This window comes from Nannobrachium achirus (genome assembly GCF_963921795.1).
Source record: "Nannobrachium achirus genome assembly, chromosome: 23".
NCBI classification, from domain to species: Eukaryota; Metazoa; Chordata; class Actinopteri; order Myctophiformes; family Myctophidae; genus Nannobrachium; species Nannobrachium achirus.
Window position 1 is genome coordinate 46,623,821 of NC_137830.1, and position 16,265 is coordinate 46,640,085.

General features: G+C 41.7%; 1 protein-coding gene across 1 annotated transcript in view; it reads left to right on the forward strand.

Annotated features, from left to right (window-relative positions):
* Window positions 1-6,841: 6,841 nt before the first annotated feature.
* Window positions 6,842-16,265, forward strand: part of slc26a4 (solute carrier family 26 member 4) — a 17,669-nt gene continuing 8,245 nt past the window's right edge. Inside the window, exons 1-7 of the mRNA XM_080754029.1 lie at window positions 6,842-7,108; window positions 8,752-8,898; window positions 9,172-9,311; window positions 9,590-9,700; window positions 9,877-10,076; window positions 10,942-11,106; window positions 11,187-11,339. Coding sequence (XP_080610155.1) covers window positions 8,762-8,898; window positions 9,172-9,311; window positions 9,590-9,700; window positions 9,877-10,076; window positions 10,942-11,106; window positions 11,187-11,339 — 906 coding nt within the window. The 5' untranslated portion in view covers window positions 6,842-7,108; window positions 8,752-8,761. The remainder of the gene's footprint in view (window positions 7,109-8,751; window positions 8,899-9,171; window positions 9,312-9,589; window positions 9,701-9,876; window positions 10,077-10,941; window positions 11,107-11,186; window positions 11,340-16,265) is intronic.

Below are 16,265 nucleotides of genomic sequence, written 5' to 3' on the forward strand. Positions count from 1 at the left end.
TGTCTAATTAATTAAATAGCCGATCTACATGTGAGCGTGTAGATCTGCTATTTTCACAATAGAACCATGTTATACAAAATGTATGCCTCAACTCTTAGTGCTTGTCAGGGTGGGGGGGGGGGGGTCCCCAGTTAAAATATGCATTGCACTTGCATAGGCATAACTGTGAGATAAGAGCCATGCAAATGCTTCACATTCTTCCGTATGAAATGCATATGATTCCCATATGGTAGGTTATGTATCAATTAATTAATTATTTGGACGCACCTGATTCCAATAACTATCTGTATTGATGTGATTACTATGGAGTGCATAGCCGTGTGTAATGGTCACCGTTTGACAGGTAACACCACTGTCACAATCAATATAATATTTAAATGACAAAGGGATAATATGCAAACATGGACAGTCTGGCAGCAGAATGTAGCGTAGACATACAGATTAGAGCTTTGGAATCAGGTGCGTCCAAATAATAATTAATTAATTGATACGTGCACTGCGCAAATAGGTCATGAGTCATGATGTCCCATATACATCATAGCATTTGATTTTGAATATTATCATAGGCCTAAAGGTTTGTAAAATATAGATAGGATATGCAGCAAAATTGTTCTGGAGGGAGGTGCGCAACCCCGCAAGCAGAGAGAGAGAGAGAGAGAGGCACCTGATTCCAATAGCTCTAATCTGTATTACTTTGATTTCTATGGAGTGCATAGGATAGTGTCACCGACAGCAGACAGGTGAGGCAAACATGGACAGTCTGACAGCAGAATTGAGCGTAGGCGAAATGGCTCTTCAACGGCGGTGAAACGGCCACACAGGTTAGGTGAAAACACTCTCCTCCACGGCGAAAAAGCCACGCGAAAAGACCATATCCATCAAGGCGAAAATGTTATAGGCGAAGAGGCTGGTGACCTAACAAACACACCACATTCACACAAGCAGAAAAAAATGGCACCCCTCTGAAGTTATCAAACATAATCAAATCCATCAAAGGTAAGTTAACCTACATCAACTTATTTATCTTCATTAATGCTAAAAAAAATATGAAGTCTACCATGAGAACTAAGTTTTTCTTTTATATTTGTATTACAGACGGCAATAGTTATGAAGTTCAGGTTTCCCATCAGAGCACCGTTACAACCACAGCCACATTCACCCGCAAACCACCCCCGGACCTACAGACCTTCAAACTGGATAAAATTGCACAACTGAAACACCTTGACACAGTAAGTAGGCCTAACATGGCAATCTTCTTCATCATTAGACTATTTATTTTCAGGGAACGCAAATCTTTAGTAATTTGATAGTCTTTCAATGTTTGTACTTTTCCATTGTTCTGGAAAATATTGTAATTTCGAATATAAACTATTTTCAAGATTATATGACCACTGATGTTTTAATTAAGTACGACTGGGAATGTTGAATAATTTACAACATCAACCATTGGAAAGTGTAGGGAAAGCGTTAATTGTCCCTTTTCTATTTTGCAATGTGTTTATTTCATACAAATCTACATTATGATGGCCACAAATGGTCAATAAATAAATAAAAACATTTTAGACTTGAGTTTTTATGAAAGAAAAGCTTTGCAGAGGAAAGAGGGTCATTTAAACTTTCCATGTGGTCGCAAAGTTGGTTATTTGAGTTCTTTAATACAATGAAATGGCAACATGCAGTTTGGGGCCTGGTTTCCCCAAGGCATGGTTGATAGATCAGGCCCTAAGCGTCATGTAATCGTGTTTTCATGAGTTTGGGCAGAGCGACTTATTTAACCCCCTTACAACTACTACACCATCATTCAAAATAGAGTCTCACTTCTGTCTAAATATGGTATGTTTATAATCACCAGTATTCCCTGTGTTCTTGAATAAGAAGCCTTTTTATCCGATTGCTTTCTGTTTTTCCATGTATCTTATCTTTGCGTTCACCATGCGCACCAACCCCATTAATTGAGACAAACAGACAGGAGGTATCAGTATATCTGCTAAAAAGGCTTCTTATTAAAGTACACGGAGTATACTTAATTATAGAATGCCGTATCGTATTTAGACAGGTGTGAGAATGTATTAAGCGCTTTGTTTGTGAAATTTCAATGGTGGTGTATTCGTAAGGGGTTAAATAATCGCTGTGCTCGAACCCTTGCAAATAGGGAACATGACGCTTGGGGCGTGAGCTACGATGGGATAAAAAAAATGGATTGGTAAACCGGTCTTTAAAGTAACTAAGTAGATGCATGTAGGCTATTCATAGATGCATGTAGGCTATTCATATACTCTTAAGTACAATTTCGAGGTTTTCGTACTTGAATATTTCCAATCATTTTACGTACTGCACTACATCTTTGATTCGATTAGCCGCAAATTGTAACACTAGATCAATAAAAAACGTCAAACTTTATTTTATTGTGGCTCTATGGAAAGCTTGAGTTATCCTCCTTACATCTGCAAACTGTTTGTGTTAGAAAAGTCTATATAGGCTACATGTTATGAGCTACTTTCTGTCAAGAGATTTGGTTGGTATTTTTGAGCGGCGGTCACACCGTCTCCTATACGTGGCCGTGTGTGTGGGTATCCGTCCGGCCGTTCGTGTATGTAGCCTCAAGCATGCAGTACCTTTTCTGACCACACATGTTAAGGGAGGGGCGCTGTTGTTCTCACACACACACACACACACACACACACACACACACACACACACACACACACACACACACACACAGGGGGGAAGGGTGGGTCAGCATGTGTGGTCAAGTATTATTATTATTATTAACAAACTGAATGTTTTAGGGTCAAATAAATTAGAGTGTGTGAAGAAACTACAGCATTGTAAAGCACACTAACCCCGCTGCACCCACCCAGTAGTGCTGTTGCACAGCCTCCACGACCACCGCTCAGTTCACACGGGTGTGATTTTTGTATAGTGCTAAAGTTTGGAAGCGCTCCTTGGGAAATCACTAAGCTGTTCTGTGTAATTCTAAATGTCACATAATGCAGGAGGCAGCTTAGCCCCATATAGAACCTCACCCGTCCCTGCATACTGTTGTGCTCCGAGATGAGGTCCTAAAAAGATGGCGTAGGGATCGCTGGACTGCCGCAACAACGAGTTGGAAAACACTCGAAACGAAATTTTATCCCAAAGGTAAAGGTAGTTCCGATGTCCGAGACTGTGGTTACCTAACATCGGTACATAAAACATGAACTACCGCATGAAACAACCCCTTAAATCGCTAGTTTTGTAATGATTTCCCATTCAACTGGAACTCCCTCGGCGGCAGTTGCCTGTATCTGCTACAATGGGAAAGATGCAGTACTTTCACCTGCCGCCGGGGGCTTTTCTGAATTTAATGAGACTAAATAAGCGATTTAAACAGTTTTCCCAACGCAGTGATTGATGTTTTATTTACCGAGGTTAGGTAACCACAGTCTGGAAGGTCAGACTTATCTTTACCTTTTGGATAAAATTTAGTTTCGAGTGTTTTCCAACTCGTTGCGGCAGTCCAGCGATTGCTACGACATTTTTATAGGACCTCATCTCGGAGCACAACAGTATGCAGCGACGGGTGAGGTTCTTTTTGGGGCTAGAGGCAGCTATAGATGTGACATTATAGAAGACGAGCGCTTCCGAAAAAAAGGGAAAAAACCCACTAAGCACGCCGTCTAAAAGTGGTCTAATAGTGGTATAGATTTGAAAGTTTTTTAGTTGTCTAAACTTAGACTAGACGACTAATAGACTTCTAATAGTCGTCTAAATATAGACGTCTACATTTAGATGACTATTAGAAGTCTATTAGTCGTCTAGTCTAAGTTTAGACAACTAAAAAACGTTCAAATCTATACCCCTATTAGACCACTTTTAGACGGCGTGCTCAGTGGGAAAGAACATGGTCGGATTTATTGACATAAACTAGCTCAAAACGTGTCTATGGTGGAATAAATACTTTTTTTAAAGGGGATAATTCAAGCTTTCCATAGAGCTGCCATATTGATAGTTTGACGTTGTTTAATGCAATCAGATAGAAACAAAAAACATATTGATCCATTGAATCTTTATGGGATTTGCAATCAAAGTGAATCTAGTGTTGCAATTGATTTGCGGCTAGGGCCCAATGATTGTACAGTAATTTTAGTCCACTACATTTTTTTGAAAACTGTAGTAGCCTAACTATTACTTTGCAAATATTAATTACAATGTTATAAACATGCATAAACCACTTTAGCCCTATTTTATAGCCTACCTAAGTGATAATGGCCGATCTACAAGTTCAATTACAGATGCGTGTGTGTGTGTGTGTGTGTGTGTGTGTGTATATATATATATGTTACAGTATGTTTGGGTAACTCAGGACGGTAAGAGTAAGAGCGCTTGTTTTGTCGTTCACCACACACTAATCACCACCAGATGGCGATGACAGCCCATAGACAGCCATTCACTAGTGCAGGCGCTGACGTCACTCGTTTGTGACTCTCTTTCTTTATTTACTGGCCTAGCTGGGCGGTGTTTAGCCATTAGCTTAGCCATTAGCTTACTATGAGCGTTTATCGTGGGCTTGCCCAGGCCGCGATTGCATTCACCACGGCTTCGTAACTCGCGCGGCCGGCCCTGGCCCGCTCTTCGCGGCCACTCGCGCCTGCGGCGCTTGGGGGCGAAGAGCAGGACCAAGGTCCGCTGGCCTTCGCGCTGCTTGCAATGTCGTGGACAATCGAGCGGCTCCGCCTGGAGGACGTTGTTGTGGCGACCGCTTGCTCCGCCCCGTGCGGCACCACGAGTGCTCCGTTTCTCGACCGTCCTGTTTCTCTAACAAACCGTGACATATATATATATATAAATATATATAAACTATATTTTATTTTGTCTTTCCCCATCAGATTGGAGGCATCACAGTCAAAATATTGGAGAAGCAGCCACCTGAATTAACTGACACATACCAAGGACGTCCATGCAACAGACGACACATTGAAATTGCCGACGGCAGTCAAAAATTCCAGCTCACAGCCTGGGGTGATCAGATACAACAGCCTGGGGTGATCAGATACAACAGCCTGGGGTGATCAGATACAACAGCCTGGGGTGATCAGATACAACAGCCTGGGGTGATCAGATACAACAGCTACAACAAGGACAGCCTGGGGTGATCAGATACAACGGCTACAACAAGGACAATCGTACCATATAACACACCTCAAGATCCGCCAGTACCCCCATCCATCCCTAAATTGCACCATCGCATCTGTAATAACCCCAAAAGAAGACATCACCATTCCATCATCCATCATGACATTGCCGCCAATATTTCAGTCACAATCAAAAACATCATCCGGCAATATTCAAGGAACAAACATCTCATCTCATCACATCTCCAGTGCAACCATTGCAAAAAATTTCAACCAGACAACTTTAATCACAACCTCAAAGCCCAACCGCTGCCCATATTGTCAAAAGTAAAAGCATGGCAACAGATGGTTTTAAATTCAAATAGTGTGGAGGGGGAAACAGTTGGCCGACTTGTGTTATCATTTGGCATTATCATCATAAACTATAAATATGTTCTATAAATGTTGGAAAAGGTGTTTGAACAGCAAAATCTGCTGTGCCCCCAACAGAGCAGTTTTTTTAATGTCAGGAATGAAATAAGTCCAACCTGTTAAACTCACCTAAACTCTCTCTCTATAAACAAATATCATGAATATACATCTAGTTAAACCATGGGTCTTCAACAGGGGGTCTGGGACCCCTAGGGGGTCCTCTGAGTTACTACAGGGGGTCCTCCAAATCTTTGAGTGATAGAAACTTATTTTCTTCTTTTTTATATTAACCGCTTGAACCCTAGTGTCCATATTCTGAGAACTTTAGCCAAAAATAGCAGATCTACAACGCCTCGCAGTGCGAGGCGTTGTGAGCTATTTTTGGCAAAGAGCTTTGGTGTAGAGGGGAAAAGAGCAGACTAAGTACAGAGTGAAAGGTCAAGTTTATTAAGTATTGACGGCTCAAGTGGTTAAATATCTGAAAACACAAATTGACATGAATCCAAAATACACTGATGATTGTGCTGTCAAACAATGAAACTATATGGAATCTATGATAAGGTAGTGGGGGTCCTTGCTTCTTCTCTCTCTCTCTCTCTCAACAAAGGGGTCCTTGTCCTGAAAACGTTGAAGACCCCTTGAGTTAAACTGATATTGTTGTTAAGATCAGTGGTTCTCAAACCCTTTTGTGTCAAGGACCGGACCCACAAATCGATACAGTATGTAGGCCTATTTGGCCGCAGACCCCAATCTGACAATGTTGTGTTCGCTGTGAGCTTGCAGATCTGCTATTTTTGAATAGCCAACATATAAATGGGTAAGCTATTAAAATGATTGGGATGTTACGTTTGGAGAAGTTTTAGAGAAGTAATTAACATTTATATTGTTACTTATATTTCAGGGGGATTGGGGGAGCTTTCAGGGAGAAAGTGGCCAAACGCCCAACTAGTAGGCCTTTAAGCACATTTAATTTGGCGTTCCATTTACAATACGATGTGTATATACACGCAAATACATATTTCAACCGATTTATGCAACCTAATAATGAGCTACAATATGGCCTTCTTTCAAAGTTTGACAAATGAAGTGCTGACTGTCAGCAGCCAAGTAATATAAATACTGTACTGTATCAGACAATCTTGGAAGCACGCACGCACGCACGTACGCACGCACGCACGCACGCACGCACGCATGCACAAAAGCACACACCAGCGGAACCTAGGGGTGGTCTGTCCCTTCTGTTTCCTCTGTCGGGGACACACGCCTCCCTTTGCTACACTCTCCCCCCACCCCTCTCAAATAAGAATTCACCCAGACTGGATTTTAGGAGCAAAAGAGTAAAAAGGCTGTAGGAAAGACAGGGAGAGTCTTAGTAGGTTATCGTACACATCAGCTTGAACGAGTAGATAGGAAACAGAGGAAGGGTGAAGGTTTGGTGTCATTGAATGAATGCTGGCACAGGGCTGTTCGTTGAGGATGTACTGTATGTGTAATATTATGGCATATTCGGTGTTTAGAATCTGAGGAAGACATGCAAGGACACCTTCTGGAGGATTGACAACAAGCTCAGCCAACAACGGCAGGTAGGCCTAGGAGGTTGAGTCAGAATGTCAAAATGTTCAGAAGGATTTTGTACATTTGTACTTTGTAACACAGGTTGAAGTAAATCATTGTGTACCTGCTATGTGAAAAGAAAAAGAAAACACATTGTTACAACTAAACCTAAAAGTCTGGAATATAGAATCTGATTGATAGTATGTATTTTCATGGCCTTGCATTGAATTCTGAAAACTACAATATGGGGAAATAATATAATAGTGGTGAGTTGATGGCAGAGATTCATGCCTTAGCCGATAGGGTTCTCCTTTTCAAAGTGGCGTCAGCCAGGTGACATTTAACAACAATACGCCCGATTGTAGAAGAGTGGAATCCCATGCTCAGGTTCTGATCCACTTATACTGACTCTTAGATGTAATGTTACTGATGGCGAGAGTTACACAGACGCTCTCATTCACTTTGGAAATGGGACCTTTAAATGCACACCGTAAGGGTCCATTTGGTTACATTTGCACACTTTCAGAGTTAAAAATGGATAAATGAACACTGAGAATTTTGTACTCAGATTTAAATTAACAAAGGATTTGCGGTGTCAGGTTAGCTAATAGCTAGCCCCTGGATTGTTTTAAGATGGACCAACATGAAATGTCATTCTGGGTTGAACTGTTCTGTTTAGTATGTACTCTAAGCCTTCTAGTGTTTCTGTCATTGATAACTGGGTTCCAAAGACCAGGGACATTTGTGGGCTACAATCACGTTTTATGTGTCCTTGGCTTTGAACTGCATGCCAGCCCCAGCCCAGGTTCATGGGCTTCTAAGTCAATAACCTGCCACGTTGAGCTAATGAAATTGTTAGGTGTTTCTCCTTACTTTTTTTTGTTTCTGGAGATGTTGAGCAAACAAGGGGAAACTGAAAGTAAACATTCAGCCCACATATGACAAAACTGTATTTGCTAAATGACATCACATGGGACAATGAACTCCGAGATGAGGTCATAAGGTCAAGTTTACACGCTGGATACTTTAATCTTTCCTCTACCGCAAAAAGGCAATTAGGCCAGCTTTAATAGGCCTAGAATTATTGAATGCTTTAGCCAGTGAAAAATAGCAGATATACAAGCTCACAGCGCGAGTGCCGCGCTGCGAGCTTGTAGATCTGCTATTTTTGAAAAAGTCTTTGAATATATATGTATTTTCAAAGCGAACGTTTGTAACTCAAATTTTGCTTCTGGGTGGTCCCTGGAACGAAATATTTTGAGATGCGGGTCCGTGGCCAAATAAATATCAGTTTGGGGGTCCTTCACATGAAAACGTTTGAGAAACTCTGACATAGTAGTCTCTCAAGAACAGACTAACTGAGCTCCAGTTGAAGTGAAAAGGACCTTTTCTTTGACGATGGCTGGCCAGATTGCTGACATAGAAACATAGGGTTTTTCCAAAAACCTTAGAAGGATTCAAAAGACACTTATAGAATCAGGTCAAAATCCAAATTTTCATGATTTTTCAAAAATAGATCTACAAGCTCGCAGCGCGGCACTCGGTGCCGTGCTGTGAGCTTCTATATCTGCTATTTTTCAATAGTTAAAGCATAAAATAATGATACGCGATAAATGTGTACCCGTTCTAAATGGGTTAAACTATAACTATAATACATTTGTTTTATCCGCAGGTGATCAGCTATGGACACCTATCTTCCGGAGAATCAATACAGTGTGTCCAGACCCATCTACTCAAACCCCACATTTGAAGAAGACAATGAAAGACAGAACCATGAACAGAGCACCTTCAAGGAAAGGCTCGGCAGAACATGTGGGAGGTCTGTGTGTGTGTGTGTGTGTGTGTGTGTGTGTGTGTGTGTGTGTGTGTGTGTGTGTGTGTGTGTGTGTGTGTGTGTGTGTGTGTGTGTGTGTGTGTGTGTGTGTGTGTGTGTGTGTGTGTGTGTGTGTGTGTGTGTGTGTGTGTGTGTGTGCTCGTGGGTGTGCGTGCACGTGTGGCAGCGCGTGTGTGTTCACACTGTGTGCGTGTGTCATGTGTATACGCCTGTGAATGTGCGTGTAGATTAAATGTACAAACTTCATTCTCCATGCAGCTGTTCTGGTAGGCAGGCCCTAAAGATGGCGAAAGGTGTATTTCCTTTAATTGACTGGCTCTCCAGATACCCAATCAGGGAGTGGCTCCCTAGTGATGTCATCTCTGGCATCAGCACTGGCCTGGTGTGCAGTTTACAGGGTATGTGCTTAAACATACATGCTATGATATAATGTATATTTCTTTGAGCGGTGGAAAACCGCTCCATAGAGTGGCTGTTACTGTGTCTGTAGCCTTTTTCCTCAGCGTTTTGCCATAGCAAAACGTGTGTAGCATAGCCTGTACATCCTAGACTCAAATCCTAGTCTGAAGATGTTATGCAAGCACGACCACCACTCACTTCACATTGGGTGTGATTTATTAACATTACAAAGTAAAAAAGTGATTTGGTTCTATACCTATAGTTGTGTTTCATGTAGGTGTGGCGTATGCTCTGCTGGTGTCAGTGGCTCCAGTCTATGGTCTCTATTCAGCCTTCTTCCCCATACTCATCTACTTCCTGCTGGGTACCTCTAGACACATCTCTGTGGGTAGGTGGGCGTTTGATTGACTGACGGTCTCTTTCTTTCCAGGTGATGTAAACAATGAACAGGGAAGCTTGTGTCTCACATGCAAAACAATAATCATGTTTTCCCCCCACACTCCAGCTGCAATTTCTGTCATATGTTTTTACGTTTGCCTGTAACACTTCCCCTTTCCTTTCCAGGACCGTTCCCCGTCACATGTCTCATGGTGGGGTCTGTGGTGCTGAACCTCGCCCCCGATGACAACTTCCTCCTTCCTTTGAACGGAACCCTTGATGTGAACGGCACAGTGGTTAGCGCACAGATGCTGGACAAGGAGGCAATGGAAGCTCAGAGAATCATGGTGGCATCCACCATGACTGTGCTTGTTGGACTATTTCAGGTAACAGAAGATGCAGGATCTTTGATTTATCAATCTAAATCACATAGTGGATTTCCCCCCATTAACATGTTGTGCACAACATGCTTCAGTGGTCGGAAACGACCAGCGCCGCAAAACTCAAAACATCAAAACAGTTACCTCAAGCTGCCACTTTGGGCTGCTAACATACGTTAGGCAAAGTGTGTCTTTGTTGTTTAATATACTATTTAAAATGATATCATTTTTATATACATTTCTAAATGATCAGATTTGTATAACTTTTATTTAGATTTTCACAGGCTCCCCTTTATATTCTTTTTATTTCACTGTACTGTAAAGCAGGGGTTTTCAAAGTGGGTGACGGGGCACCCTGGGGTGCCGCGACGGCACTCCAGGGGTGCCGCGAGATCATTTGATAATATTTGGAATTTATTTGGACACTTGGACACAATATTTAGTATCATCTTTTAAGTACAAAGTTTTTTTCAGTCAGTTCTAACCAAAATGGCTATTATCTCAATGTTTTCCTCGCAACATAATCACTAAAATATCGTCACTGTCAGACAGAAACCTCTCGCACAAAACTAGTGAAAACAGCTTGTAGATCTGCTGTTTTCACTTGTTTAGTACATTTTATAGATGATAAATACAAAACAAACGGTTTTGGACATACAAGGTTTCCACCCGACAACGACAATATGCTAAAAATATAAGGTGCTGTAAGTGAAAATTATAATGTAGGGGTGCCTCGGATTAAAAAAAAATGTATGGGTGTGCCCTGAGACAAAGAAGTTTGGGAACCCCTGCTGTAAAGCACATTGAGCTGGAGCATTGCGTGTAGTTTAATAATCACAATGATAATACCCTACTTCATCCTCATCCCCAGGTTATGATGGGATTGTTCCAGGTGGGATTCCTGGTGCGTTACCTGTCAGACCCCCTGGTTGGAGGCTTCACGACAGCAGCTGCCTTCCATGTCCTCGTCTCTCAGATAAAGACTCTCCTGTCCGTGCCCACCAACAACCACAACGGGTTGTTTTCTATTTTCTACGTAAGCGTGTTAAAGCATCTTCATCTCTGTGGCACATAGTTCTTTTCCCTTCTTTTTAGACATTGTTTGTTGGTGTTTAGACACTCACTGATGTGATCACCAACGTACGTCAAACCAACACGGCTGACCTGTCGTCTGGACTGATCACCATTGTCGTTGTGATGTTCGTCAAGGAGCTCAACTCTAGATTCCAACACAAGATACCGGTGCCCGTCCCCGTCGAAGTGATTGTGGTAGGGAACAGAAATATTAATATTATTATCATTATTGTTATCGAACTCTGGGGACCGTCAGGAACAATGTAAATCAGGAACAATGTAATTCAGGAGCGATGCAAGTTGGGAAGTTGTCAGAGTACACCAGGGGTGTTGTTGGCTGGATTATTCATGAAGCTTTCCCGGAAGAGAAAGATCCCATGATTGGCCGCTAGTTGCGCTGTTTTCCCCCCCCGCGAGGTACCAAAAAGATTTGTTCTCCACTGGACCCCATTCATTTTCCTCTTTGATTTTCTAACATCGTCATAAATACTTTATGGTTCCTGTCGCTAGTGAAAAACTGCCTTTCAATTATGCGTTTTGTGCAAATATGGTCCCATTTATGTTAAAATTGATGATAAAGTTGTGGGGGGCGTGGCCAACTAAACTGATACCAGCCGGCTGTGTTCTTCTTCGTGTTCTTTATTTCATTCTCCCATGTACCCCTGCGGTTGCACGTGACCGTTGGCAGCCGATAGCATTCCTTATGATTCCTGGGGTACCATTCAAACAATGATGGCGACACCCATACAAGGGACAAAAAAGCGTCATTTTCGCTGCATAGAAACCAATGGCTTTGCGTCGTCCATATTCTTTTTACAGTCTATGGAGTACACACTGTACCCGTTTGAGGGAGCGGCCTACTCGGGAATGGTGCAAGTTGGGAAAGATGCAAATTGGGAATTCATGCCCCATCCGTTTATGCAACACCCCCAGTTTACTATCAGGCTGTCACAGCTTGTCCGTGCAGGTCTGTCCAGACGCCTGACACTGTGGTTCCCCTGACACATCACTGTGACATCACTGGTGACATCACTGTGATGTGATAATTTGCTCTGTTGATCTCTTCCTTTGGGTACATTGGGCACACTGTGCGTGTACTGCTACATGTGAATTGCATCATGGATGAATTGCATCATGGATGTTCTATTTTTGTTGTGATGTTTTGTATGTAAGCAAGGATTGTGTAATTTTTTATTTCTGCCTCTTGGCCAGGTCACACTCGAAAAAGAGATCATGTCTCAATGTGCTTTTATCTGGTTAAATAAAGGTTAAATAAAAAAAATAAAAAAAAGTCAGATAATCAGAGCAGGGATCTCTCCATATATGGGCATAAAAGGGATTCTGTTAGGGATCTCCATATACGGGCATAAAAGGGATTGTATCCCAGTTGATGCCCTGTTAGGAGAACCACACTAACATAATCCATATATGGCCAAGACAGATGGCCAAGACAGATGGCGCGACCTCGCCCTGCTTTTCGCCCTTACTGGAATGTTATGTGAAACGGCACATCATGTCTCCGTCTGTATGTATATGCTTGTTTATGGTCTATGGGTTTGCTGCTCTGACATCACGCTGACATCACTGTGATGTCAGTGGAGCCACAATCACAGAATCCCTTTTATGCCCATATATGCAGATCCCTGATGTATGGAGATCCCTGTTTGTAGAACCAGCCACGAAGATATGGGCTGTCTTGGCCATCTGTGTTGGCCATACATATGTGGCCAATGTGGCCTCCATATATGGGCATTCCCATATGAAGTCAGATGGCCAAGACATGGCGCGACCTCGCCAGACGACCTTAGGTGTCTTACTGGTACCCTTTGTACTTGTTTGTTGTCAGAGTACCCGTTGTGCCCGTTTTCAGAGTACTCAGTCAGTACACACAGACAGACAGATATAACAGAAACTACAGTCTTTCTCTTTCTGGAAAGCAAGCATGCTGAAATAGAAGCCATTGTTCTTGCATTAATAAAACATAAATCTTGTTTGAAATGGCCAAACCTTCATACCGATGTAGGTTTGGCCTCCACAGAGTGAGGAGACAGAAATGGTGCTATCTTTATAATGAGCGGAATCAGGACCAATTACAGTAGGCCTTGATAAGTATAAAATAGGACCTTTTAACCTTATAATTAAAAGCTCTGATAGACAGAGTTATTTATGAAAAGTAAAAGACGCGAAGCCAAATATGAGAAGAGAAAACGGAGTACAATAATACATTGGTTTATTCAGAGAAGGCGTTCTGCGAGACACAGAGAAGAGTAACTTACTTTTCATACATGAATCAGACCCTCCCCTCAAAGGAGGGAGAGAGAGAAAAGAAAACATCATTATGGAGGGAAGCAGTGCCAGGCACCTCCGGTAGCACAAAGTTGCAATAATCTGATCTCATATCAAGTTTATGAATACAGTTCAGGTTTAAGGTCATACTGACACAGTTTCACGTATGCTATTGAAAACTCAAATAATATGGTGAGCTATCTTTAATGAAAAGACAAATGTAAACAATTTAAACATACAAATGATTAAAATAAAAACACATTTCAGAATTCTCCTAACAGGCCTATATGATTATATATGGATCGATCAATATAATCAATCTATAATGGGGGATACTACGTTGTATTAGAGGTTGCAGGCATTCAATTCAATTCAAAGGAGCTTTATTGGCATGAGAAAACATACGTTTACATTGCCAAAGCAAGTATCACAAATACAATAAAAAACAGTTGAAAATGGGGAACATATATACAGTTGGAGGGGGTACAGCATTGTGTAAACAGAGCTATGTCGCATTGTGACATTTTATATACAGGGTACAAATAGCAGCATTATTTTCCTCAAAATACAGGTATTTTGTATCAGCTCTGTTTCATACTGTATGTGCAGTAGGTCTAGATGTCAGTCCATGGTTTGTAGTCCTTAGGGTGGTTGTGTTTCTAGCCTTCTTTTGTCGCAACAGTTCACAAATCTTGCTGCTGTGTTTGCGCATTGTTGTATTTCTCCCAGTAGGTATGGGAGTTTTTCATCATTGGTCGAGTTTTCAAAATCACTTCGGGTGTGTGTAATCTGTGGGAAGTATGCGTCTCTGATGTCTTGGTATAGTGGGCAGGTGGTTAGAAAGTGTAGCTCTGTTTCTACCACATTTTGTGTGCAGTGGGTACATAGCCTATCTTCCCTTGGGAGTGGGGTCTGTCTGTGACGGCCTTTCTCTATTGCAAGGCTGTGTTCGCTGAGTCTGTACCTAGTCAAGGCTTTCCTAAGTTTTGGGTCTTTTACTGTGCTCAGATATTCTGCTAATGTATATTCTCTTTATAGTGCCAGATAGCATTCCATTTTGCTTTGGTTTTGGGTTGTCTCTTTCCAGTATGTTAGGTAGCTTTCTTTTTGTTTTCTTATAATCTGGTTTGGTCCAAAGTGTTTTCCATTTGGTAGTTGGGCTTCTGTTTGTGCACAGAGTCCCTGGGCCAGCTGACTGAGGGGGCAACCCTGTAGGTTTTCACTATGGTTGAGGGCTATGCTATGGAGCGTGTCTGGGTTGCTTTCTTTTAGGTGATTATAGAATTTAAGTGCTCTCTTTTTTACTTTTATAATTAGTGGGTATCGTCCTAATTCTGCCCTGCAAGCATTGTTTGTTGTTTTCCGTTGGGTGTGGAGTATAGATTTGCATAGTTCTGTGTGCAGAGTTTCAGTTTGGTGTTTGTCCCATTTTTCAAATTCTTGGTTGGCAAGGGGACCCCAGATCTCACAGCCATAGAGGGAGATGGGTTCTATAACGGAGTCTAGTATCTTTATCCAGATTTTTATTGGGATATCTAGCTTAACGTTCCTTTTGATGGCATAGAAAGCCCTTCTCGCCTTTTCTCTCAGGTCGTTTGCAGCTTTGTTGAAGTTTCCTGTGCTACTGATGTTTAGGCCAAGGTATGTATAATTTTGTGTGTGTTCTAGTGCTGTGGTATTTAGAAAGAATTGTTGGTTTAGGCGGTTTTGTCTTTTTTGGAATACCATGATTTTTGTCTTGGCTAGATTTACTGTCAAGGCCCACTTATGTGAGAATTTGTGCAGGAGGTCGAGTTGCTGCTGTAATCCTTCTTTGGTGGGAGACATTCACATATCTCACATGCACGCCGTTAGTTCAGTTCCGTTTGGATACCTGTGTTGCATGTCCTCAACCCTTCCCCACCCTCAGCTTCTATCTATCTATTTAAATGAAAGCTAGTCTAGCGTGGCCAGACCGTTGACTCTGCGATTTGCAAATGCTCCCGTCATACAGTCTGGAATAACGTAAGAAGAACGATGAGTACCCGGTTAAAGCGGAAGTGAAGCCTCCTCCTCACTTCCGTTTCCGTCTCACATCGCGCACATTTATCCTAATATGAATAAAAATCATCTAAGCATATTTAGCTTGCTGCATAGCAGAAATTAAAATTTAAAATGTATTTTCTTGAACGGATATGCCAGTTTCCATTACTCGCCGTTTAGGAGCTGTAGTTCCAGACTCTATATAGCATTCGGAGATTGTGGAATAGTTATCTGGCTACGCAAGACTAAATAAAAGCCATACCATGAAATCATCATGTACGTAGTAGGGCATTCACGAATAGTGATTTTTAGTATTCGAATTATTCAACCTCAAAGTATTCGAATAGTCGAATATTCGACAGGACTGTCCAAACTGTCAAATATTAAGTAAGCAAGAGGCAAACATTGTGAAAATAGCTGCTATTTTCACAATATTTATCTGAGGAACCGAGTCACATTAAATGTAATACCTACAATTCGCAAACAAATTCGTCCTGGAAGTCCCTGATACCAAGTTACGCACTATGGGGGACCGGGCCTTCTGCTCGGCAGCACCACGCCTGTGGAACAGCCTCCCCATAGAGCTGAGAGCACCACAGACCCTAGACTCTTCTAAAGCAGGCCTAAAAACCTTTTTATTCAGGAAGGCCTTTTCTAGTTTATAGTTTTAAGTTATCTTTGTATTTTGTTTCTGTCCTTTAAAATCTGCATATTATCTTCATATGACTTTATATTATTGATTTTGATTATTGATTATTGAATGCACCTGCTAATGTTATATTATTGACTTTGATAATCTTTTATTCTTTTAGT